The sequence below is a fragment of the Pseudophryne corroboree genome, chromosome 1, assembly GCF_028390025.1.
Source record: "Pseudophryne corroboree isolate aPseCor3 chromosome 1, aPseCor3.hap2, whole genome shotgun sequence".
Classification (NCBI taxonomy): Eukaryota; Metazoa; Chordata; class Amphibia; order Anura; family Myobatrachidae; genus Pseudophryne; species Pseudophryne corroboree.
This window is the reverse complement of record NC_086444.1, coordinates 240,884,534-240,909,229: the sequence shown is the minus strand read 5'-3', so window position 1 is coordinate 240,909,229 and position 24,696 is coordinate 240,884,534. Positions and strand designations below refer to the sequence as shown.

Here is a 24,696-nt window from a genome sequence, read left to right as displayed (position 1 = left end):
GGAGAGGAGCAGCGGCACGGACGGGGGAAGGAGGAGGAGGGAGGTGAAGGAGGGAGCCGCAGCAGCGCTTGTTACTGGTGGAGGCGCTGCTGCTGCTGCCCCTCTGCTTCACTATAGGCTGTCTTCCGAGAACAGCCTATAGTGAAGCAGAGGGGCAGCAGCAGCAGCGCCTCCACCAATAACACAGCGCTGCTGCGGCTCCCTCCTTCACCTCCCTCCTCCACCTCCTCTACTGCCCGGGAATCGTCTCTGACGCTGCACCGAGGAGCCGGAGCCAGTGGAGAGGGTAAGTATAATTCTTCTTTCTTTCTTTCTTTCTTTCTTTCTTTCTTTCTTTCTTTCTTTCTTTCTTTCTTTCTTTCTTTCTTTCTTTCTTTCTTTCTTTCTTTCTCTTTCTTTCTTTGTTGGGACTGCCTGCCGCTATGTGTAAAAATGGGGGACTGCCTGCCGCTATGTGTAAAAAGGGGGAATCTGCTTGCCGCAATGTGTAAAAAGGGGGAATCTGCCTGCCGCAATGTGTAAAACTGGGGAATCTGCCTGCCGCAATGTGTAAAAATGGGGAATCTGCCTGCCGTAATGTGTAAAAAGGGGGGACTGCCTGACGTAATGTGTAAAAATTGGGAATCTGCCTGCCGCAATGTGTAAAACTGGGGAATCTGCCTGCCGCAATGTGTAAAAATTGGGAATCTGCCTGCCGCAATGTGTAAAAATGGGGAATCTGCCTACCGCAATGTGTAAAAATGGGGAATCTGCCTACCGCAATGTGTAAAACTGGGGAATCTGCCTGCCACAATGTGTAAAAATGGGGAATCTGCCTGACGTAATGTGTAAAAGGGGGGACTGCCTGACGTAATGTGTAAAAATTGGGAATCTGCCTGCCGCAATGTGTAAATAGGGGGAATCTGCCTGCCGCAATGTGTAAAAAGGGGGGACTGCCTGCCGCTATGTGTAAAAATGGGGAATCTGCCTGCCGCTATGTGTAAAAAGGGTGAATCTGCCTGCCGTAATGTGTAAAAAGGGGGACGCTGTCTGCCGTAATGTGTAACAAGGGCACGCTGTCTGCCGTAATGTGTAAAAAGGGGACGCTGTCTGCCGTTATGTGTAAAAAGAGTACGCTGTCTGCCGTTATGTGTAAAAAGAGTACGCTGTCTGCCGTTATGTGTAAAAAGTGTACGCTGTCTGCCGTAATGTGTAAAAAGGGGGACGCTGTCTGCCGTAATGTGTAACAAGGGCACGCTGTCTGCCGTAATGTGTAAAAAGTGTACGCTGTCTGCCGTTATGTGTAAAAAGAGTACGCTGTCTGCCGTTATGTGTAAAAAGTGTACTCTGTCTGCCGCTATGTTTAACAAGGGCACGCTGTCTACCGTTATGTGTAAAAAGTGTACGCTGTCTGCCGCTATGTTTAACAAGGGCACGCTGTCTGCCGTTATGTGTAAAAAGTGTACGCTGTCTGCCGCTATGTGTAACAAGGGCACGCTGTCTGCCGTTATGTGTAAAAAGGGGACGCTGTCTGCCGTAATGTGTAAAAAGAGGAATCTGTCCGCTGTAAGGTGTAAAAGAGTCTCTACCTGGTGTAGTGGTGCTACTGTGCGGCGTAATTTGAAGAATGGAGACTACTGTGCACCGTTTTATGAATTGGTATTATTTTGTGGCCACACCCCTTCCCCACGAAGCCACGCCACTATGTATTTTTGCGCGCGCCTACGGCGCGCACTGCCCCTGTTTTGCATGCAGGGGTGGGGCTCCGATGCCGTTTCTTGCACACAGTGCAAAAATGTCTAGTTACGGCACTGTTGCTAGGTATCCATTTCTCTGGCCCTGAGCAGGTCCCCCTCACCAGATCCTCTCCAGGGGTGAGGGGGTGGACTTGGATGGGATGTGTGTGTGTGGGGGGCCCAAAGCATTTTGTCGCACTTGGGCCCACCGCTCGCTAGTTCCGCCACTGTACAACACGTATAGGTCAGCACCAGTAGCATATGGCACATACACTTACACCCATGTTTATAGCCATTTGCAGGGGAGTAACTATAGTGGGTACAAGGGGTGCCATTGCTATGGGGCCCAGAGGCTTAGCAGAAACAACTCCTTGTGTACAAAAAAACCAAAGCAAAAGCATGATATACGTCCAAACAATGGAGAAAGCACCAATCTCAGTCACCTTTCTTCTAACATATTTAACCTAAGTGCAGACTGGTATAAGTACCACAGTCAATTAAATTTACATAATGTGGCCACTTCTCTGGGCATGTGCACAAAGATTTCACACAAGACGTGCATTACTCACTCTGCATCAGGTAAAGATTGGGTAAAATTTTCTTAGCACCCCTATTGGGGTAAGTTATTTTGAACAGGGCCAAAGCAGGACTCACTGTGGCCCTGTGTAGGCCCCACCCCAAAACATGTGATGTCATGTGAAGGGGAGTTCCCGGAGTGTTTACTGGATGCTCCGAGTAGCACTATTGGCCACAAAGTGCCATTAAAGGGGTCATGGGGCAGTGATGGTACTGCTCCCAGTGCCCTGGATGACTGCACTGCTTGCACACCCCTCCCAGAGTATACTGGTTTTGAAAAGCTTTTCCTAAGACAAAATTGAATGCATACAGTATGCATCCCTGCTAGATAACTTACTCATTACTGGTAGAATTGTTCATCCAGTTTGCATAGAGCTCTCTTGCCAGATCAAGACAATCTTGCAGTCCAAGGGAGCAAGCCGTCTTAAAAATATCATTGATACCTGTACTTTAAAAAAAAAAAAAGAACATTCAAACAAATTAAATAGGTCTATTATCCACTGCATACATTAATTGGCTTATTTAATAAAAAGAAAATCATATTTATTGGAAACAGAGCAAACTCACTGTTAAACAGGCAAAAAAACAACAACGAAATACATGAAATTGCGTAATGGGAACATTATTAAAAGCGCTATATACAGTGGTCGAAGTATGCAGCATTTCGATTTGTACTGTCCCAGGGTCAGCCACCCTTGCTGCAGAAGGTATTACAGTGAGACTCATTGACTGAAGTCGTCAGTGCCCTAGACTCAACGCAGCCACTGGTGATTGACAGCCCGGTAGGAGGGGGAGGAAGGGCCACTCTCTCCTTTCTCCTCCCCTCTCTTCTCAGCTCCTCCCTAACGTTGCCTGGCAGGCTGCTGTTTGCTGGAGCCTGTTGTCACAATCTAGGTGACCGGCACCCAGAAGAAAGCAGCCTACCTTGCCACAGATAACGGTTAGTTCTTCGCTCACAAAATGAATTCATTCTCTACCTCTCCACCCCTCTCTCTCTTCCTCCCACTCTCTCATCCTCCCTCACTCTCTCTCTTTTTGCATCACCCACTGCCTCTCCCCATCACCCTCTGCCCATCACCCACTGCCTATCCCAGTCACCCACTCTTCATCACCCTCTGTCTCTCCGTTACCTCCCCATGACCCACTGCCTCTCCCTATTACCCACTCTCCTTCATCCTCTGCCTTACTCTGTCACCCTCTACCTCTCCCTGTTACCCTCTCTATCACCCTCTGCGTCTCTGTTAACTTCTCTCTGTCACCCTCTCCCTGTCACCATCCTTTCACCTCCTCTCTGTTACCCTCTCCCTTTCACCCACTGCTTCTCCTTTTCATACTCTGCTTGTCACCCTCTCCTCATCACCCCTTGCCTTTCCTTGTCACCCACTGCTTCTCCCTATCCTCTGCTTATTACTCTCTCCTCATCACCCTATTCTTTTCCCTGTCACCCTCTCACCCTTCTTTCAACCACTGTCTCCTGCTGTCATACTTTTTCTTTCCCTGTCGGCCACTGCCTCTTTCTGTCACCCTCTGCCTTCCCAATAACCCACTGCCTCTCCTGTTATTACGCTCTGCCTCCACCTGCCACAACTACCTATCCTCCGTGTCATTCTTACAGCCATTGCCACGAGTGAAACCCTAGCCTCACCACCTCTGTCCTCTTAAGGACATGCCCCCTTTTGAGTGGCCATGCCCCTTTTCTGGCACGCCCCCAACAATGCACCCTTTACTTTTTCCATACCCCCGCTTCAAAATTACCATTTCAACCACTAGCTATATCCTTATACTCAACTTAGTGACTAATGAGAAGGAATTAAATGTATTCCTTATGATTTACATACAGGATCCTATCAATAGCACTATCACAACCTGAAATTGAGCATCATATTTGTTCTCTAAATGTTCATATATAGATGATGTTATTAAGTATGTGATTGTGTTGATTTTATTGGATTCCAAAATCTGTATGTGCCCACACCACACACCTTGAACCCAAATAATTATACTTGTGCCTCCAGAGTCCTGTGTCATTTTTCCGGTGATTTGCGAATGTGAGAAGAAAAGTCCCCAGGAACAAGGTGCGGGTGCCATGTTCCCGGAGCCCTGCACATGCGCAGTATTCTACAGCACTGCTGCTGGAGAGGAGGGGGACCACACAGAACCTGAACACAGGCCCCCTCCTGTCTTAAATCGCCTCTGTCTCCATATTATAGTAAATACACTTTTATCCCCTTAAAAACTTTACTCCCATGCACACTCCATTAACATGGCATAAACCTTGTCCGAATTTATATCTTTTAATAAAGAGGTCACATGTCTTACAATAGGAAATAGAGAACACGCAACTTTGTTTGTGTGATAACAATGAAATCTTATAGTCTAAACTTCATAGTATCATGTGCTTTCCCCAAATACTGTACTGCAACTACAGGAAGTTGATTTTAAGGTGAATACATTTACTTATGCAGTATTAAAAAAAATAGCAAAAAATGTAATTACATATGTTTTGGCTGGAGGTGTTTGTTGAATCAAAATCCTGGTGCGAAATGCCTTCTTTTCGCAAGCAGTGAAGCTATTTATAAAAAGGCGTTGGGTACAAATCCCTACAGTGACAATCACAACTGTCAGGATGCCAACAGCAGCATCCCGATGGAGAAAAAATCTAGGCGGATCCTGGTAAGTATTTTAACCCTAATGCTTACCACTCTTGCAGCTTAACTCTAATTGTCCCCTCCCGCAGCTTAACCCTAACTGTCCCCTCCCGCAGCTGATCCCCAACTGTCCCCTCCCTCAGCCTAACCCTGACTGCCCCCCCTGCAGCCTAACCCTGATGGTCCCCTCCCACAGCTTACCCCTAACTGTCCCTTCCTGCAGCCTAACCCTGACCGTCCCCTCCGGCCTCTTAAACCTAACCATTCCCGCCAGTAGCCTAACCCACCCCTCTCGCAGCCTAACTATAACCATCCCCTTCGCAGCCTAACCCTAACAGTCCCCTTCCAAAGCCTAACCATAATTATCTCTTCCCACAGCCTAACCGTCCCCTCTCACAGCCTAAACCTAACCGTCATCTTAACCCTGACCGTCCCCTCTCGCAGCCTAAGCCTAACTGTCCCCTTCTGCAGCCTAACCCTAACTGCCTCCCCCCAACAGCCTAACCATAACCGTCCGCTCACGCAACCCTAACCCTAACCTCCGCTCTTGTGGCCTAACCCTCTCTTCCCCTGAGCATAACCCTAACCACACACACCCACAGCCTAACAACCCATCCAAGCCTAACTCTAAACCCTCCCTGTAGTGCCTAACCACAGAGACTTGCCATCGGGAACCTGATTGTCGGGATCCTTTCTGCATTCCATTGAAAGCACTAAAAATCCTTACATGCTAGTTAGCATTATAGCCAGGGCGATAACTAGGAGTGTGCCTCTGCACAGAGCGCAGGGCTCTGAGGGCATCACTGTCGCTTCCCCATGGCCCTTGCTTCAGGCTAGCGGGGTGCCTGTACTGGTATCTCTGATAAAGTGCTGCATGTACAGTGTCCAGGAGCGTCTGCAGCGCTGTACTTTACGCCACTGGTGGCCCTGGCTCCTCAGCATGCGATCATGACGTAATTTGGTCAGGGGGCATGGCCGGCACAGGGCACTAAATACAGTTACCTCCATTACAGGAAAGTAAGTGGGACAATTGTATGTAATAACAGAATTGCACGGTACTTACTGAACAAAATAGTCATCAGATGTTTCATCAAAATTTCTGCGAAGGATACTTGCATAGTATTGGAATAATGGGTTGATTTTTTTCAAAAAATATTTCTAAAACAAATAATAGATGTGTATTTATACACAATGGACTAAAAACATGGAGAGAATAAAGGTGTTAATCAGTTCCTCACTAATAACCCTTCACTCTCTCCCCCCACCCCATGATTATTTTCTCTTCCCAATCCCTATTATTATTTAGACCATAACGAAAGAAGTGTTGCAAGGGGACACTCAAAAATGAAAAAAAAACAAAAAACTTTTTTTGTGTTGCCACTTCCATGTCAGCCTTTTCACCGTGTCGACCTTTTGTACTTGTCGAGCTTTTCAGGTGTCTACCTTTTCACTGTCGACCCTTTGACCCTATCGACCATGTGCATGTCAACCATATGGGGTCGACTAAGTGACTGTAGACCTAATATTGGTCGACATAATAATCCACACTGATGGGCATATGTATTAAGCCCGGAGAAGTGATAAAGCAGTGATAAGTGGAAGATGATAACGCACCAGCCAATCATTACGGGTTTGAAAAATGACAGCTAGGAGCTGATTGGCTGTTGCATTATTATCTTCCACTTATCACTTCTTTGTCACTTCTAGCTATTTAGTTAATTTCTCTTATGTCCTAGAGGATGCTGGGGTCCACATTAGTACCATGGGGGGTATAGACGGGTCCACTAGGAGCCACTGGCACTTTAAGAGTGTGAGAGTGTGGGCTGTCTCCTCCCTCTATGCCCCTCCTACCAGACCCAGTTTAGAAAATGTGCCCGGAGGAGCCGGTCACAGCTAGGGGAGCTCCATATGAGTTCTTTTAGTTTTATTATTTTTGTTAGAGTTTAGGCACAGGGAGGCTGCTGGCAACCGCCTCCCTGCTTCGAGGGACTAAGTGGGGGAGTAGTGTCCGCCCTGCGGGGTCTGAGCCACTATCTCCGCTGACAGGACACTGAGCTCCTGAGGGGATCAAACATTCGCCGCCACAGGGGATTGCTCACCCCAGCAGCATGCCGCCACAGAGGCGACTTGGTCACCGGCCCCCCTGGCAAGCAGGGAGCCAGTGTGAAGATGGAGGCAACAGGATAGGGAGCGCCGGGGCTCAGCGGTACATGGTGCGGCACTGTGAGGGGCGCCCTGAGCCAGCGCCTACACCCTACACTGTCCAGCAAGCCTGTTATGGTCCCAGGATTGCTGCCAGCACAATTCCTCAGGCCAGTATAATCTTCAGAAGAGCGGGAAGCAGCGCCATGAAGGGGGGCGGAGCTTCTCCTCAGATCGGACCCAGCAGCGTTCAGCGCCCTTTTCCTCCCTGCAGAAGCGCTGACAGGGAGAGCTGTCCCTCCAGATCAACTCCAGCTGCTTTGTACGGTACCAGGGGGTGGTAGAAGGGGGGTGAGGCTGTATATCTATACTGTGTAACCTATTAAGGTGCACAGTAAGCGCTGGATAGGGGTTTCCCTTTATCCTGAAGCGCTGTGTGTGTGGTTTGGCTACAATCTCTGTGTCTCTCTTTGCATTCTTAGGGGGGAAACTCTGTCTGCCCCTTCCGTGTGTGTGTGTGCGTGCGTGCGTGCGTGCGTGCGTGCGTGCGTGTGCGTGTGTGTGTGTGTGTGTGTGTGTGTGTGTAGTGTTTGTTGTCTCCATAAAACTATGTCCAGGGACTCTGTGTCATATGCTGCAGAGGATAATTCCTCTCAGGATGAGCCCATTCCATGTAATCAGGATTGTACTGTTTTAGCGCAGGTCTCTGAGTGGTTAGCCTCTATCAAAAGTATGATTTCTCAGATTTCTACTATGGTTTCACAAAATTAACTGCAACTCAGGTCTTACAGAACTCTATGGCAGTTTGGTCCGGTTCTGTTCCCTCAGGGCCCCCTAGCGTACACTCTCATAAACGTGCTCTTGCCCAGATTATGCAGGATGACACGGATACGGATTCTGACACGGCAGACGGTGATGGGGATGTACTGCGGGGGGCGGCATCTCTTGCAAAAGGGGTGCAGTTGATGATTGAGGTCATTAGAGATGTGTTGAATATTGCAGATACAACACCTGCTCAGGCTTTCTTCACTGACAGTAGGAAAACCTTGCTAACCTTCCCTGCGTCTAAGGAATTAAACGCTATATTTGAGAAATCGAGGGAGAACCCGGAGAAAAAAATGTCAGATCCCGAGAAAGGTTCTGGTTGCTTTTCCCTTTCCTGAGGAGGATAGGAAAAAATGGGAAAACCCATTGTTGACGCGTCTGTCTCCAGACTGTCTAAAAAGGTGGTTTTACCCTTTCCAGGATCTACCGCGTTAAAAGAAGTGGCTGATCGCAAAATTGACACTACGCTCAAATCCATATACACGGCTTCAGGGGCGATAATACGTCCTACTATTGCCTGTGCGTGGATTTCTAAAGCTATAGTAAAGTAGTCAGGCACGTTACTTGAAGATTCAAATACATTGGATAAAAGTGACGTTGAATTATGTTTACGTAACATTCAGGATTATGCAGGATTTATGGTGGAACGCATGAAAGACCTGGGTTCGATGGCTGCAGGGATATCTTCCATGTCTGTCTCAGCTCGCAGAGAATTTTGGCTGCGCCAGTGGTCTGCCGACGCGGAATCTAGGAGAAGTGTGGAGAACCTACCCTACACAGGTCAGGCTCTCTTTGGGGAAGCGTTGGATGTGTGGATTTCCACGACAACCGCGGGTAAGTCACCTTTTCTTCCCTTAGCTGCGCCTGCTACGAAGAAATCCTTTTCGGCAGCTACGTCACAGTCCTTTCGGGCTGTCAAATCAAGAAAGGCTAAGCCATCTAACACCTTCTTTAGAGGAGGTCGGCCAAAATCCAAGAAACCTGCTGCTGCAGGTTTCCAGGAACAGAAGCCCGCTTCAGGTACGTCAAAGTCCTCAGCATGATGGTGGACCGCGCGGCCTGGAGGTAGGGCCGACATCTGGGTGTCGTCCGGCCTGGACCCCTGGGTACAGGATATTGTGTCCCAGGGGTACAGGCTGGAGTTTCAGGATCTCCCACCTCACCGATTCTTCAAATCAGGCTTGCAGGAAGCCATTCAAAAGTTGGAAGAGTCACAGGTCATTATACCAGTTCCTCCTCATCTGCAAAACAAAGGTTACTATTCGAAACTTTTTGTGGTATCAAAACCGGATGGTTCGGTCAGGCCCATTCTGAACTTAAAATCACTAAACCCCTTTCTGAGGGAGTTCAAGTTCAAAATGGAGTCCCTGAGGGCGGTGATATCAGGTCTGGAGGAGGGAGAATTCCTGGTATCACTGGATATCAAGGATGCTTATCTCCACATTCCGATTTGCCCGCCACATCAGGCTTTTCTCCGATTCGGACTGTTAGACAGCCATTTTCAGTTCCAGGCACTGCCATTCGGCCTCTCCACGGCACCGAGGGTGTTCACCAAGGTGATGGTGGAGATGATGGTTCTCCTCCGCAGACAGGGGGTGAATAGAATCCCGTATCTGGACGATCTGCTAATAAAGGCATCATCCAAGGAGAAGATGTTGCATTCCATTGTTCTGATGACTCGTCTGCTCAGGGAACACGGTTGAATCCTGAATCTTCCAAAGTCACATTTGGAGCCGACCCGGAGGTTGTCTTTTCTGGGAATGATCCTTGACACAGAAGTGCAGAGTGTGTTTCTTCCGGAGGAGAAAGCGTTGGTGATACAAACAATGGTCCGGGATGTCCTGAAGCCGGCCCGGGTTTCGGTCCATCAGTGCATTCACCTTCTGGGGAAGATGATGGCCTCTTACGAGGCTCTGCAGTACGGGAGGTTTCATGCTCGGCCCTTCCAACTAGATCTCCTGGACAAGTGGTCGGGATCTCATCTACGCATGCCCAGAGAATACGTCTGTCACCGAAAGCCAGGATTTCACTCCTCTGGTGGCTGCAACTACCTCACCTTCCGGGATTCAGAACTGGGTCCTTCTAACCACGGATGCAAGTCTCCGGGGCTGGGGCGCAGTCTCTCAGGGGGGAAACCTTCCAAGGAAGGTGGTCAAGTCTGGAATCCGGCCTGCCAATAAACATTCTGGAACTAAGAGCGGTCTACAACGGTCTTCTACAGGCGGCTCATCTTCTGCAAGATCGAGCCATTCAAGTGCAGTCGGACAATGTAAAGACAGTGGCTTACATAAACCGACAGGGCGGAACGAAGAGCAGAGCTGCAATGTCAGAGGTAACAAGAATCATCCTCTGGGTGGAAAAACACGCGTTGGCGCTGTCAGCAATCTTCATTCCGGGAGTAGACAACTGGGAAGTGGGCTTCCTCAGCAGACATGATCTCCATCCAGGGGAGTGGGGACTCCATCCGGAGGTGTTCAAGGAGGTAACAGATCTTTGGGGTGTACCTCAAATAGACATGATGGCCTCTCATCTCAACAAGTATCTTCGGCGGTATTGTTCCAGGTCGAGGGACCCACAAGCCCTGGTGGTGGACGCCCTAGTGATTCCGTGGGTGTTCCAATTGGTGTACGTGTTTCCTCCACTTCCTTTCATTCCAAGAGTTCTAAAACTCATAAGGAGAACAAAGATTCAGGCAATCCTCTTTGCTCCGGACTGACCAAGAAGGGCTTGGTACTGCTAGAAGAGCCGAGGCCTCTTCCTCTTCAGGAGGACCTGCTGCAGCAGGGGCCATTTGCTTATCAAGACTTACCATGGCTACATTTGACGGCATGGAGGTTGAATGACAGATATTAACTCGGAAGGGTATTCCGCACAAGGTTATTCCTACCGTGATACAGGCTAGGAAAGGAGTAACGTCTAAACATTACCATCGTATTTGGAAAAAAATATGTATCTTGGTGTGAGTCCCAAGAAGTTTCCTACGGTGGAGTTTCAACTGGGACGGTTTCTCATCTTCCTGTAAGCAGGTGTGGATATGGGCCTAAGGTTGGGATACGTAAAGGTCCAGATTTCGGCCCTGTCCATTTTCTTCCAGAAACAATTGGCTTCCCTCCCTGAGGTTCAGACTTTTCTGAAAGGTGTTCTGCACATCCAGCCTCCCTTTGTGCCACCTAATGCGCCCTGGGATCTTAACGTGGTGTTACAGTTCCTCCAGTCAGAATGGTTCAAGCCGCTACCGGAGGTTGAGGTCAAGTTTCTCACGTGGAAGGCTGTCACTTTGTTGGCCTTAGCTTCTGCTAGACGTGTGTCAGAGTTGGGGGCTTTGTCTTGTAAGAGCCCCTACTTGATCTTCCATGAAGATAGAGCTGAGCTTCGAACACGTCAGCAGTTCCTTCCGAAAGTTTGTGTCGGCATTTCATATCAACCAACTTATTGTGGTGCCATTTGCTACTGACTCCTCAATTTTCTCAGTCCTTGGATGTTGTAAGGGCTCTGAAAATCTATGTGAAGAGGACTGCTCGTCACGGAAAATCGGACTCTGTTTGTTCTGTATGATCCCAAGAAACTTGGGTGTCCTGCTTCAAAGAAGACGATCTCTCGCTAGATTAGGTTCACTATCCAGCATGCGTATTCTACGGCAGGATTACCGTGTCCTACGTCTGTTAAGGCCCACTCTACTCGTAAGGTGGGTTCTTCCTGGGCGACTGCCCGGGGGGTCTTGGCTTTACAGCTTTGCCGAGCGACTACTTGGTCAGGTATGAACACGTTTGCAAAGTTCTACAAGTTCGATACCTTGGCCGCTGAGGACCTGAAGTTTGGTCAATCAGTTCTGCCGGAGCCTCCACACTCTCCCTCTCGTGCTGGGTGCTGTGGTACATCCCCATGGTACTAATGTGTACCCCAGCATCCTCTAGGACGTAAGAGAAAACAGGATTTTAATTACCTACTGGTAAATCCTTTTCTCGTAGTCTGTAGAGCAGGGGTGGCCAACCAGTCAGTGACAAAGAGCCAGAAAACCTTGTTTAGGGACGTGAAAGAGCCGACATCGAGCCTAAGGCACACATGCAAAATTGGAATGTGGCCTTGTGCCTGCTAGACCACGTCCCTGTTATAAAATACATTGAAAACGACATATTTTTAACACCAGATCCACTGAAAAAGCAACTTTCACATATAATAACTGAAAAAGCCAGATTCACATAATAAACTTCATGTGTCACTCCAGCCAACACTCTGCTGTCACTCCAGCCAGCTCCCCCATGTGTCACTCCTGCTAACACCCTCCTATGTCACTCCAGCCAGCTCCCCGTGAGTCACTCTTGCCAGCACCTCGTTGTGTCACCTCAGCCAACTCTCCCATGTGTCATTACTGCCAGGACCCTACTGTGTCACCTCAGCCAGCTCTCCCATGTGTCACTCCTGCTACTACCCTCCTATGTCACTCCAGCCAGCTCCGCCTTGTGCCAAACTAGCCCACCCTCGTGTATCACTACAGCCCCCCCACCAACTCGTGCCATTGCAGCAGCCCCTTATATGTCCTCTGTTTTCCAGTGGGTGTCTCACCTCTAGTATCTGGCTCCTTCAGTTTTCAGTTTGTAGTTCTGCTGTGTGTCTGGCTGGAGTGCAGCGTTTTTTGTATCTGTTGTGGTCACATGCTATAGTGTTGGGAGCCACATTTGAATTTAGAAAGAGTCGCATGCGTCTCAAGAGCCACTGGTTGGCCACCACTGCCGTAGAGGATGCTGGGCGCCCGCCCAGCGCTTCGTGATCCTGCAGTGGTTGCTTAGTTCAGTAGTACTTGGTTCTTGGTTAAGTACTGTTTTGTTACTTGGTTAAGTAATATTGTTCAGCCGTTGCTGCTGTCTCAAGCTGCTTAGTTTGGTTTGCCTTGAATGTGTGAGCTGGTGTGAATCTCGCCACTATCTGTGTAAAATCCTTCTCTCGGAAGTTGTCTGTCTCCTCGGCACAGTTTCTAGACTGAGTCTGGTAGGAGGGGCATAGAGGGAGGAGCCAGCCCACACTCTCAAACTCTTAAAGTGCCAGTGGCTCCTAGTGGACCCGTCTATACCCCCATGGTACTAATGTGGACCCCAGCATCCTCTACAGACTATGAGAAAAGGATTAAACCGGTAGGTAATTAAAATCCTTTTTTTTGTTTTTAACCACCTCCAAGAAATATTTGTGTTTTTTACCTCAGCATTAGTTTACCTTTACAAAACAGTAGAAAGCAGGAGTCTACAAGTAGGCTTTCATAATAAACTATACAAATTAAAATGATCATGCTTTTTTTCTTACTAGTTAGAATGAAAAAATGAGTAGGAATAACACAGTAATCCAACAATAGATACTATTTTGAAAGTAGACAACATACTGCATCAAATGATGGGACACCTAAGTTTATTGATGTCAAGATGGAAAGATTTGGGCATTAGAAACCTCCCACCCGGAACTTCTTTATATTTTCTGTAATGTACGCTGCTACTGTCTTCGGACAATGACTACTAAGAGGGAACATTGGGGTAAATTTACTAAAAACTGATGATGTTGCCCATAGCAACCAATCAGATTATATTATCTTCTAGAAGCAGTTAGATAAATGTTAAGTAGAATCTGATTGGTTGCGATGAGCAACATCACCAGTTCTAAAAAACTCCCACCTTTGTCAATTTACCCCATTGTTTGAAAGAGGGGACTCCCTACCTAAAATTATTGAGGGTGCTCACCTTATCCCCACTTCCATATGACCGATATATAGGGGGGAATTTTCATTTAGTGGTGAAATCGCTGCAATTACCAGGATTGACGTTTTTCGCTTTTGACTTTGCGGGTATGTGTGCATCCGTGATTCGTCCTATTCAAATGCAAATGAGCGAATACGGGATTATCGCGAAAATTGGTGCCAAAATTGGAAAGGGAAAAATGGGTAAATCTGTCTGTACCCCCCTAAAAAAGCGAAACATCTCATTTCAGTATAAAAGTTTATTATTGGTTATAATAAGTTCTGGTACTTAAATTGGGTCAAATGGCTGTTATATGCATTTTTTTTTATTTAAAAAATGATAGAAAGCAAAAAAAATTCAGCAAAGTAAGTGCTAAAATTAAACTTGGGTACATAAAAATGGATATAAGTATATATTTGGGTCATTTTAGGGGACTTTTTAAAAAAGGTGGAAACAGACCGATTACTCCCACCTGCATGTCTAAAAACACTTGCCGCACTCATAAAGCACCCCAATATAGCTGTCCCAAACCTTGTACCCCAATTTCAATCATTTTGCACTTTTCCACCCCAAAAATGACATGTCATTATGGGCCAATTAAATTTTTTTTTTAAACTCCTGAGTGCCTAATTAGTCATTTAAGGGGTTGTCCCAGGGGTTCAGAACCAAATCCTGACTTTTTTCACCGGAAATAGGGATTTTCCCCAAGTTTGTCACCTGCTCAGAGTTGGTGAATTGAAATTTGGAGTAAAATTACAGCAAAAAAGTTTTCTCGGACAATTGAATAGGCGCTTTCACGAATTTACTGCGATTTGCTATAAATTAATGTTTTTTCACAGCTAATTGATTTCCCCCATAGCAGGGGTGGGCAATTATTTCAGCTGGGGGGGCACTTAATTCTTTCCAGGGAATATTCGATGGCCGCACACAAAATATTGTGGCTCCGGCTGGGCATTTATCGCGGAATATGCTTCGGGTGCCTGAGGCACCCGAAGCATAATCCCCGATAAATGCCGGCATCAGGAGGAGGAGCCAGACGCATCGAGGCTAACATGATAGCCCCGGGCAATATAATTACCGGTGGTCATCGACCGCGGGTTATTGGATACCCCCATATATGTTTCCAGAAATCACATTCCCTACTGTCACTGACATCAAATAGGTGTCAAAACCTGACCTCAAAGCACCACTTGCAAACAATCACAATTAATAAGGATAATAAGAATAATTAAAAATAAAAACTTTTTCCAGTTACCACTTTCCCACCCATCTCCCCCCCTCTCTGGACAAGATAATCAGCTCCCGCCTTCCCCAGACAAAGTTACCAGCTTCCCCCTCCCCAGACAAAGTTACCAGCTTCCCCCTCCACAGACAAAGTTACCAGCTTCCCCCCTCCCCAGACAAAGTTACCAGCTTCCCCTCTCCCCTGACAAAGTTACAAGCTTCCCCCCTCCCCAGACAAAGTTACCAGCTTCCCCCCTCCCCAGACAGTTACCAGCTTCCCCCCTCCCCAGACAAAGTTACCAGCTTCCCCCCTCCCCAGACAGTTACCAGCTTACAAAGTTACCAGCTTCCCCCCTCCCCAGACAAAGTTATCAGCTTACAAAGTTACCAGCTTCCCCCCTCCCCAAAGTTATCAGCTTCCCCCCTCCCCAGACAAAGTTACCAGCTTCTCCTCTTCCCAGACAAAGTTATCAGCTTCCCCCCTCCCCAGACAAAGTTACCAGCTTCCCCCCTCCCCAGACAGTTACCAGCTTACAAAGTTACCAGCTTCCCCCCTCCCCAGACAAAATTATCAGCTTACAAAGTTACCAGCTTCCCCCCTCCCCAGACAAAGTTACCAGCTTCCCCCCTTCCCAGACAAAGTTATCAGCTTGCCCCCTCCCCAGACAGTTACCAGCTTCTCCTCTTCCCAGACAAAGTTATCAGCTTCCCCCCTCCCCAGACAAAGTTACCAGCTTCTCCCCTTCCCAGACAAAGTTATCAGCTTCCCCCCTCCCCAGACAAAGTTATCAGCTTCCCCCCTCCCCAGACAAAGTTACCAGCTTCCGTCCCAAGACAGATTTGCCAGCTCCCCTCGGCACCCCCATACTGGGCACCCTTGTCAGGCAGGTCCCGCTGCAACCCACTATCCATGTACCTTACTTGGTATTCAAACTGGCCCCCGCCTCACGCATCCACGCCGTACGCATCCACGCTTTTGGCTACACCCCCAACAGCGCCTGATGTCACAATCCGGCTGGCTGTACCCTGACGTGACCAGGCTTCCTCAGCGGCGCCCATGGCTAGGAGGTAATACAGTGCAATGACAAGCAGCTCAGTCAGTCGGGCTGCACACTGATAGAAGGCAGCGGGCCTGGCATGATCAGTTTGCAGGCCGCATCCAGCCCGCGGGCTGTATTTTGCCCACCTCTGCCCCATAGTCTGCTCTGCGTACTCCTCACTCAGTACTATAAGTTCGCTATAATCCGCTAGATGTTTGAAAGAGATGTTTTCCTCAAAAAACTGGAGAGCAGCTAAACTAACTGCTCCTTGGTCCCCATCATCCTAAAATAGGTGTGAGGAAAATATGGCACCTGGGCCGGATGTGACCCCTGAAGCTACTGGGTCTGTTCCTTTGATTCTATCACCCACAGAGAGAGAAGCAGCAGACACTCAAGGGCCCTACACACTTGCCGAGGTGTCCGATGGCCGATACGGCCGACGAGCAACCCCGGGGTGGGGGGGGGGGGGAGTAAAGTTTCTTCACTCCCCCCGTCACCCGGCTCCATAGCCCTGCATACTAATATGGACAAGATTGGCCATTTTGGCTTGGATGTTTAAACGAGCTGGCACCAATGATGAACGAGCGCGGGGCACGCATCGTTCATCTGTGGTGCATACACTCTGAAAGATATGAACGATATCTCATTCATTAATGAACAAAATCGTTCATATCTTTCAGTGTAATCGCCCAGTGTGTAGGGCCCATCAGAAGTCAGAGATCTTGCAGTAGGGGCCTCTCACAGTATGCAATTCTCTGCACAGAGGGAGATATGAGGAATTGTGCTAATACAGTGTATAAGCACAACACCTCCTATATCCCTTTGTGTAGAAAATTGTATATTGTAAGCGGTCCCTAATGCCAAATATCTGTAATGAGTGAAGGGGGAGACAGGAGGAGGAGTTGGCCAGTGTTACCACCAGAAAGCATTTCCCATCACTGCTCCTACTATTACTCTGTGGTCCGCAGAGCTGGTAAGAAGAGGGGAGGTCAGTGACATGGAAAAGAAGAGGTCTTCACTTCAATGATCTGGGGCCAGCAATAAGAAACAATATTCTAATTTGTATTGTGTTACTATTGATACTTTAGAATCCATACCTTTTTTCTCTAGTCTAACAATATTACATACAATAAATTACATACAAATCTTTGCTAAAATAGCTCCCTATCTGCCTTTTTTTGGAATTCACTAAAATATGTATTACAATATAAAACTATCCATTTATTCTCTACAAAATAACTGCTTACATACAGCTGCTATTTTAAACATTGATAAAATAAATACACTTAAAACTATGCATTCACTTTTTTCTTGGAACTAATATCCTGTAGCACCAAAGGTTTTTTACCCCATATACCCCCTGCACCTAGAACTATTTATGACCACTGCTGCATTATCCAGTTGCCGACTTTCTGGCTGCCCCATGCGTCCACCCAGTAAGTGGGTGGTGGGGTGCTGGCGAATCCGGGACACTTGCATACTTTCCCGGGGGTCGGGAGCATCACCCGATTTTCGGGAGCCTCCCGGCCATTCCGGGAGAGTAGGCAAGTGTGCAGTTACTGCTGTTTACCAATAATCCCAGTACACTGGCTAAGGACTCTCTGTGTGGCCTAATAGTCACTTTCACATCTGCTGTGTCCGTATTGTGACTACTATCCCAATGGGCTATATATCAACATAATGTGATCTATATGGTAGGCTCAGCTCATCCATAGATTACATATCAAATTAGTCCCCAAAACATGAACATATTGAAAATAATAAGGTGAGGAAAAATATGTACCTTCATTAGTGGAAAAGAATGATAAGTAACCATTGACTTTTTATAGTAATACAAGTGTTTCAGTACGCTGTACCAGACAATGATCTCCATTTCTTTTTCGAGGTATCTTGTTAGATTTAGAGCAGTTTCATATTCTGTATAACCAGAACTAAAAATAAAGAAAAAAAATTTGCAAATTCACACCAATCAGGGCAAATACTTGAAATTAGCCCTGGTTACTTTTCAGCAACTAGTAGTGTACATTGAGAAATACTGTGGTGTGCAAAATAATTTGGATAAAATAAGCATTTGTGCATTGTGTTTTTATTTTTTTTCGGAGATCTAGAGCAGTGTTTCTCAACCACGGTCCTCAAGGCACACCAACAGTCCAGGTTTTAGTGATAACCATGTTTGAGCACAAATGGTTTAATCAAAATAACTGAGGTGCTAATTAAGTCACCTGTGCTCAAGTATGGCTATCCTTATAACCAGGACTGATAGTGTGTCTTAAGGACCGTGGTTGGGAAACACTGATCTAGAGAAACACTGCATACTACAGTATATGTTTGTGGAGACAACATGGGGTCTATTTACTAAGTCTTGGATGGAGATAAACTGTATAGAGATAAAGTACCAGCCAACCAGCCATGTCACAGGCTGGATTTTAAATATGACAGTTAGGAGCTGATTGGCTGGAAATTTAACTACATCCACTTTATCTCCACCCAAGGCTTAGTAAATAGACCTCAAACAGATTAAGGCCCAAATGTATTTACCCTTAACAAGAGATAAAGTGGAGACGGACAAATTGTGATAAATGACCAGCCAGTCAGCTCCTAACTGTCATTTCTCAAACACACACAGCCTGTGACATGGCAGTTAGGAAGCTGATTGGTTGGTCATTTATTACGGCACCACTTTGGGGACAGTTTACTAAGCCTTGCATGGAGATAAAGTAGACGGATATAAAGTACCAGCCAATCAGCTCCTAACTGTCATTTTTCAAACCCAGCCTGTGACATGGCAGTTAGTTGCTGATTGGCTGGGACTTTATCTCCATCCACTTTATCTCCGCCCAAGGCTTAGTTAATAGACCCCTATATCTCTTGTCAAGGCTTAATACATTTGGGCCTAAAGCGACAGATTTTGTCATTAATGTTAATCTGTCTTCTTCTTACTTTTAAAATGTTGTTCATTCTTTTTTCAGTATGGAAATTTCACCCAGGAAATGAGCAAACAATTGTTGCTCTTTAATAGTACACATCAATGGTTGTTTGTGATATTGGTGACTCTGAGTCAATAAAAGTACAGTAGTGTTTCCAGTCTGCTTAACCCCATCGCTCCTCAGGGTTTTCTCACCCTTGTGCTGAGGTAATTCTTCACATTTGCATTTGTCAAATTCCAACATCAATGTCAGTGATGTTTTTTTTTTTTATGCAATACACACACAAGTTATATCAAGACTTTTTACTGTTTTTTCAAAAATACCTTTTGTCTTTTTACTCATTCTAGCATGTCAAAACACATTTAACTCAAATTTCAAGAAACGGAAACGTGATTTTTTTGTTCTGTTTCATAAACACCATAAAGTGGTTCTTGTTTTCGCCAGGAATTCACCTTTCCAAATTAGTAACGAGCAGGATTCCATGTGTAGGTTATTACATAAAAAATCTGTTTGAAATTATTTTTTTAAAGTTTTCGCTGTCTCAGTTTAAACATTTACTATGCATAGGAAGAGTATGATAGCCCACCCAAGCCTACAATTTTATAAACTAGACAACCTCATTTTGATTTCACAAAAGATGAGAGAAATATGGGCTTAGGATTCCACCATCTGTGGAACATTTTATTTTGGATGTAATGTTTCAATTACTGTCTGGTGATCACCACACAATAACTTCTAAGGGTGTACATAGTTTGAAAGATGAGACTCCACCCTTTAAAGACAGATTGCCCCATTAGTGTTCAGGACAGTATATAGACATAGGACACAATGTGCCACTCCCCCATCTATGGAATAAAAAACGTTTCCATAGCGCTGGGCATGATTGTCTGGTGAGTGCAGGTGATCACTAGAGCAACAGCTGCTAAGGGAGACTCCCCTCTTTCATATATGAGCAACCCCGCTTTTACAGGTGTACTTATGGGTGTAATGGGGCCTATAGTGACCTCCCACCTATATATGAAAAATGACTATTGGACGTATTACCGGGTAATATTGTCTGGTGATCACAGGTGATCACCTGACAATAGCTATGAGTGAGGCATACAATTTGAAATTGGGGACTCCCACTTTCAAACATGAGTGCCCAATCGGTTGCAGCCGTCACTATGGGGGTGCAAGGGCACACAGCGTTCTCCTCCCATATACAGAAAATACGTTTTCCTAGCATGGGGTAACACTGACTGGTGATTACATGTGCTCAACAGACAATAAGTACTAAGGGGCACCAACATTTGAAAGAGGGGATCACCCTCTTTCTAGAATGGTTGTCCCTTATTTATTTGTAGCAAAACACATTTTTATGCCATGTATTGTAACCTTTCAAGTAGTCACCTATTCTGCCTCACACTTACTTGGCCAAAATAAAAGCATCTTCGATGAGCTGCACTCTGTTAACGACTGGCAGCACCTGCGCAGTGTGGAAACAATAATGTTAGAAGCAATAGCAGTGAATGTGCACACACCACTTATAGCACTGGGCACCAAAGATTATCGTCACCATTAATAGACCTGTCCGGGTGAACTGACCTTTTCCAGTTCAGTAAATGACAATACTGTATATCTAATCTTAAAATTGAATTTCATAAATAGTTACTTTTTGATTGATTTGCTTGTTATCTGTCCTCTCTACTAATTTGTTAATTGGCATTGCATGGGATTGAGAGGAAAGGGTCAGCATATATATTTAACAAGAAAGGGGGTTCTTGGTTCATATGTCAAATCCATGCTATCTGGCAGTCCCCTTCTATAAATGTAAAGAGGTTAAAGTGTTCAAACAAAAATTAACTGAAAACATTATTATTATTATTATTATTATTATTATTATTATCTTTAATATTTCCAAATACTTCGAGAACACAAATACTTGGAGAACACATATAGTGATCAATCCATAAGTAATACACACATAATTATTTATTAAGTTATTTATATATGACACACATAATATGCAGCTCTTTTCAGAGAATTTTTCACATCAGTCTCTTCCCCAGTGGAGCTTACAATCTATGTTCCCTACAAAGCTATTGGTCAATCGCACAACACAAAGAGATTGCACCATTTACAGTTGCTTCTAGCACTGAAACAAATAGGACTACAATAATAGCTGATGACGAAACGCAAATGGGCGTGGTCTGACGCAAGAAACCAGATCCCGATTTGAGGACGCTGGATTATTTACCTTTGGGTAACTTTTAATATTTGTTATACAAGCGGTGGGCTAACCGCCTTTTATGGTACGGGTTTTCACTTGCTTGTATTTATGTGGAAGTTTGAATAAATAAATAAATATTTTATTATATTTGTTTACATTTTATATTTATAAAATAATATGAATAAATTAATGTATTGCATGATATTAATAAATAATAATAGATAAAATAATATAAAATGTAATATATATATATATATATATATATTTTTTTTTTTTATGTATTTTTTTTATGTATTTTTTTTTTTTTTTTACCTCAGTCTCTTCTTCCAGTTTCTTTGCAAGGTTATTCCAATTTTTGCTATCATAATTTATTCTGTAGTATCCAGTGACATTAATATTTAAAATAACCCATTCATCATCAGATGTAGTCTTCATTTCTGGGATAATTTCTGAAAATGAAAAAATAAAACTACATTTTGGATGTTAATTGATGGTTCATGTTAATGTGTTGGAATAGCCTGCTTTTGAACCTAGAGTAAATGTTATGACCAAATTGCAATGATTTGTTAAGGTTTTAAGATACATGTGACTGGGTCAGAGCATCTACTGTTGTAATTCTTAATTTCCAATCCATCCATGTAGTGTACAAGGGTGTGCAATAAGTTTCCAAATGCGCATAAAGTATTATATTGACAAAGTTAACATATATTTCTCTTATGTACTAGAGGATGCTGGAGTCCACATTAGTACCATGGGGTATAGACGGGTACCCCGGGAGCCATGGGCACTTTAAGAGTCTAACAGTGTGGGCTAGCTCCTCCCTCTATGCCCCTCCTACCAGACTCAGTTTAGAAAATGTGCCCGGTGGAGCCGGTCACAGCTAGGGGAGCTCCTAGGGGCTTTTCTAGTTTTATTATTTTTTAAGAGCTGTTAGGTACAGGGAGGCTGCAGGCAACAGCCTCCCTGCTTTGTGGGACATAGGGGGGGAGTAGGATCCAACCTTAGAGGTTAATGGCTCCTATCTCAGTTAACAGGACACTGAGCTCCTGAGGGTGATGATCGCAAGCCCCCAGGTGACCACTCGCTCCCGCAGCTGCCGCCACCCCCTAGCAGAGCCAGAAGATGTGGTGGTGAGTATGACGCTGATGCCCCGGTAAGCGGGGCGCCGGCGGGAATGGCGGCACAAGGATGGGAGCGCAGCTCTGAAGCTGCGATCCGGAGGGCTCAGAGGTATATGTTGTGCGGCGCTGTGAGGGACGCCCTGGGTCAGCGCAATACCCTAACAGTGGTCAACTAAGCTAACAGGGGCTAATCCCAGTGTTAGCAGCAAGCACACCTTAGGCCAGTATAAAATAATAAATGTGGGAAGACGCGCCATTACAGGGGGTGGGGCTTCTCCTCGGAGCGGATCCAGCACCTAGTAGCGCCATTTTCTCCCTGCAGATCACAGCTACAGAGACGCTGACAGGGAGCGCTGCCCTCCACTTAACTCCAGTTATCCTCTGCGGTACAAGGGTGTTATAGAAAGGGGGGAGAGAGTGTTATTAACTGTTTAATCTATTAAGGTTACTCAATCAGCGCCAGGCATTTATTGTAATAATTACCTACTGGGGCGCTGTGTGTGCTAGCTCCTTATACTCTGTGTCTCTCTGAAGGTACTCTGGGGGAAACTGTGTCTGACATTTTCCTGTGTGTGTATGTGTATATATCTCACATTACCATGTCTAGGGACTCTGTATCTTGTGCTGCAGTGTGTGTGTCTTCTCCAGAGGAGTCTATTCCATGTACTCAGGAATGCAATATACTGTCTCAGCCTTCTGAATCCGAACCCCCATGGGTGGCTTCTATTAAGGGAATGATATCCCAGATTTCATCTAGGATAGCTCATAATGAGACTGAAACACATGTTTTGAAAAGATCTGTAGAGGTTTTGTCGTATTCTGCTCCGGCTTCCTCATCTAAGACCCCTGATATATATCCAAAAAAGTGTGCTCTTGCCCAAATAATGCAAGCCGACACGGATACCGACTCTGATACAGGAGACGGTGAGGGGGATATATTGGGAGGTGATGCATCCCTTGCTAAGGGGGTGCAACTCATGATTGAGGCCATTAGGGACATTTTACATATTTCTGAGAAGGTACCTGAGCAGGTTGAGGAGGCTTACTTTACTGACAATAAGAAAACCTCCAAGACCTTCCCTGCGTCCAAGGAACTAAACGCATTGTTTAAAAAATCCTGGGAAAATCCGCCGAAAAAATTCCAGATCCCTAAAAGGGTTCTCATTGCTTTCCTTTCCCTGAGGAGGATAGGAAAAAGTGGGAAAACTTGCCGGTAGTAGACACTTCTGTTTCTAGGTTGTCTAAGAAAGTGGTTTTACCTGTCCCTGGGTCCACTGCTTTAAAAGAGCCGGCCGACCGCAAGATTGAGACTACACTCAAATCTTTATACACAGCAATTGGCGTAGATTTAAGATCCACTATTGCTTGTACATGGATTTCTATAGCCATAGTGAAGTGGTTAGGCACTTTACTAGAGTAGAGGAAATAAGAACTGGCGCTACTGTGTTTCTCCAATAATAATAAACTACTGTGGATCAATTTGAATAAAAATAACATATAATTTATTCCCTATACATCACAAATAAAAACTAGAAAACATCCTGAACATATATAGCAAATATAAAATTGAGGCATATATGGAGCTATGATATATTTATAGGTGGCTGCTTGCAGTGTCCACAAATGGATCCCGGACTAAGTGCCTTGTGCAAAGTTCTCTGGTAAGAGGAAATAAGTACAGCTGGTATTACCCTTGTTGATGGAGACTTCCAAAGGTTTTATGGAGATTATTTCAGCAAGCAAGCTGTGGCAATGAAACAACCTGGGTCTCTCCCATCGATGCTGTACATGTGCAATTCCTCAGAGTTCCAAATGGCAGATTTAAAAGTCCATATCTGGATCCGACTTGCAGGTGGAACACTTGTGGTGGTTATGGCAGCTTCAACACTTTACTAGAGTAGTTAGATTCTATGGATAGAAGTGACATTGAATTGTTTTTACGTCACATACAGGATTCTGCAGGTTTCATGGTGGAAGCCATGAAAGACTTTGGACATCTAAATGCGATGGCTTCTTCCATGGCTGTCTCGGCACGCAGAGGACTCTGGCTGCACCAATGTTCTGTGGATGCGGAATCCAAGAATAGAGTGGAGAACCTACGCTTCACAGGTCAGGCTCTGTTTGGGGAAGCGTTAGATGCGTGGATCTCCACGGCAACTGCAGGTAAGTGAACTTTTCTTCCTCTGCTACACCACCGACTAGGAAATCATATCCTACGTATCCTTTCGGACCGCTAAAGTTAAAAAGTCCAAATCCCCCTACACTTTCTTTAGAGGTGGTCGGGGGAAATCCCGAAAACCTGCACCTGCAGGTTCCCAGGAACAGAAACCTGGTTCTTTTTCCTCAAAATCCTCGGAATGACGGTGGACCTCCCATCCTGGAGATCGGGCAGGTGGGAGCAAGACTAAGAAATTTCAGTCATGTCTGGGTGTCCTCATGCCTGGATCCCTGGGTACAAGATATTGTTACCCAGGGGTACAGACTGGAGTTTCAAGAACTCCCACCTCACAGGTACTTCAAATCAGGTTTGCCAGCTTCGCAGATAG

General features: G+C 45.7%; 1 protein-coding gene across 1 annotated transcript in view; it reads right to left on the bottom strand.

Moving 5' to 3' along the window:
• LVRN (laeverin) overlaps positions 1 to 24,696 on the bottom strand; it is a 273,477-nt gene that overhangs the window by 54,022 nt on the left and 194,759 nt on the right. The window contains exons 12-16 of the mRNA XM_063964163.1: positions 21,342 to 21,478; positions 20,230 to 20,285; positions 17,674 to 17,821; positions 6,003 to 6,097; positions 2,629 to 2,739 (exon numbers count right to left, since the gene is read on the bottom strand). Of these exons, the coding sequence (XP_063820233.1) occupies positions 2,629 to 2,739; positions 6,003 to 6,097; positions 17,674 to 17,821; positions 20,230 to 20,285; positions 21,342 to 21,478 (547 nt within the window). The remainder of the gene's footprint in view (positions 1 to 2,628; positions 2,740 to 6,002; positions 6,098 to 17,673; positions 17,822 to 20,229; positions 20,286 to 21,341; positions 21,479 to 24,696) is intronic.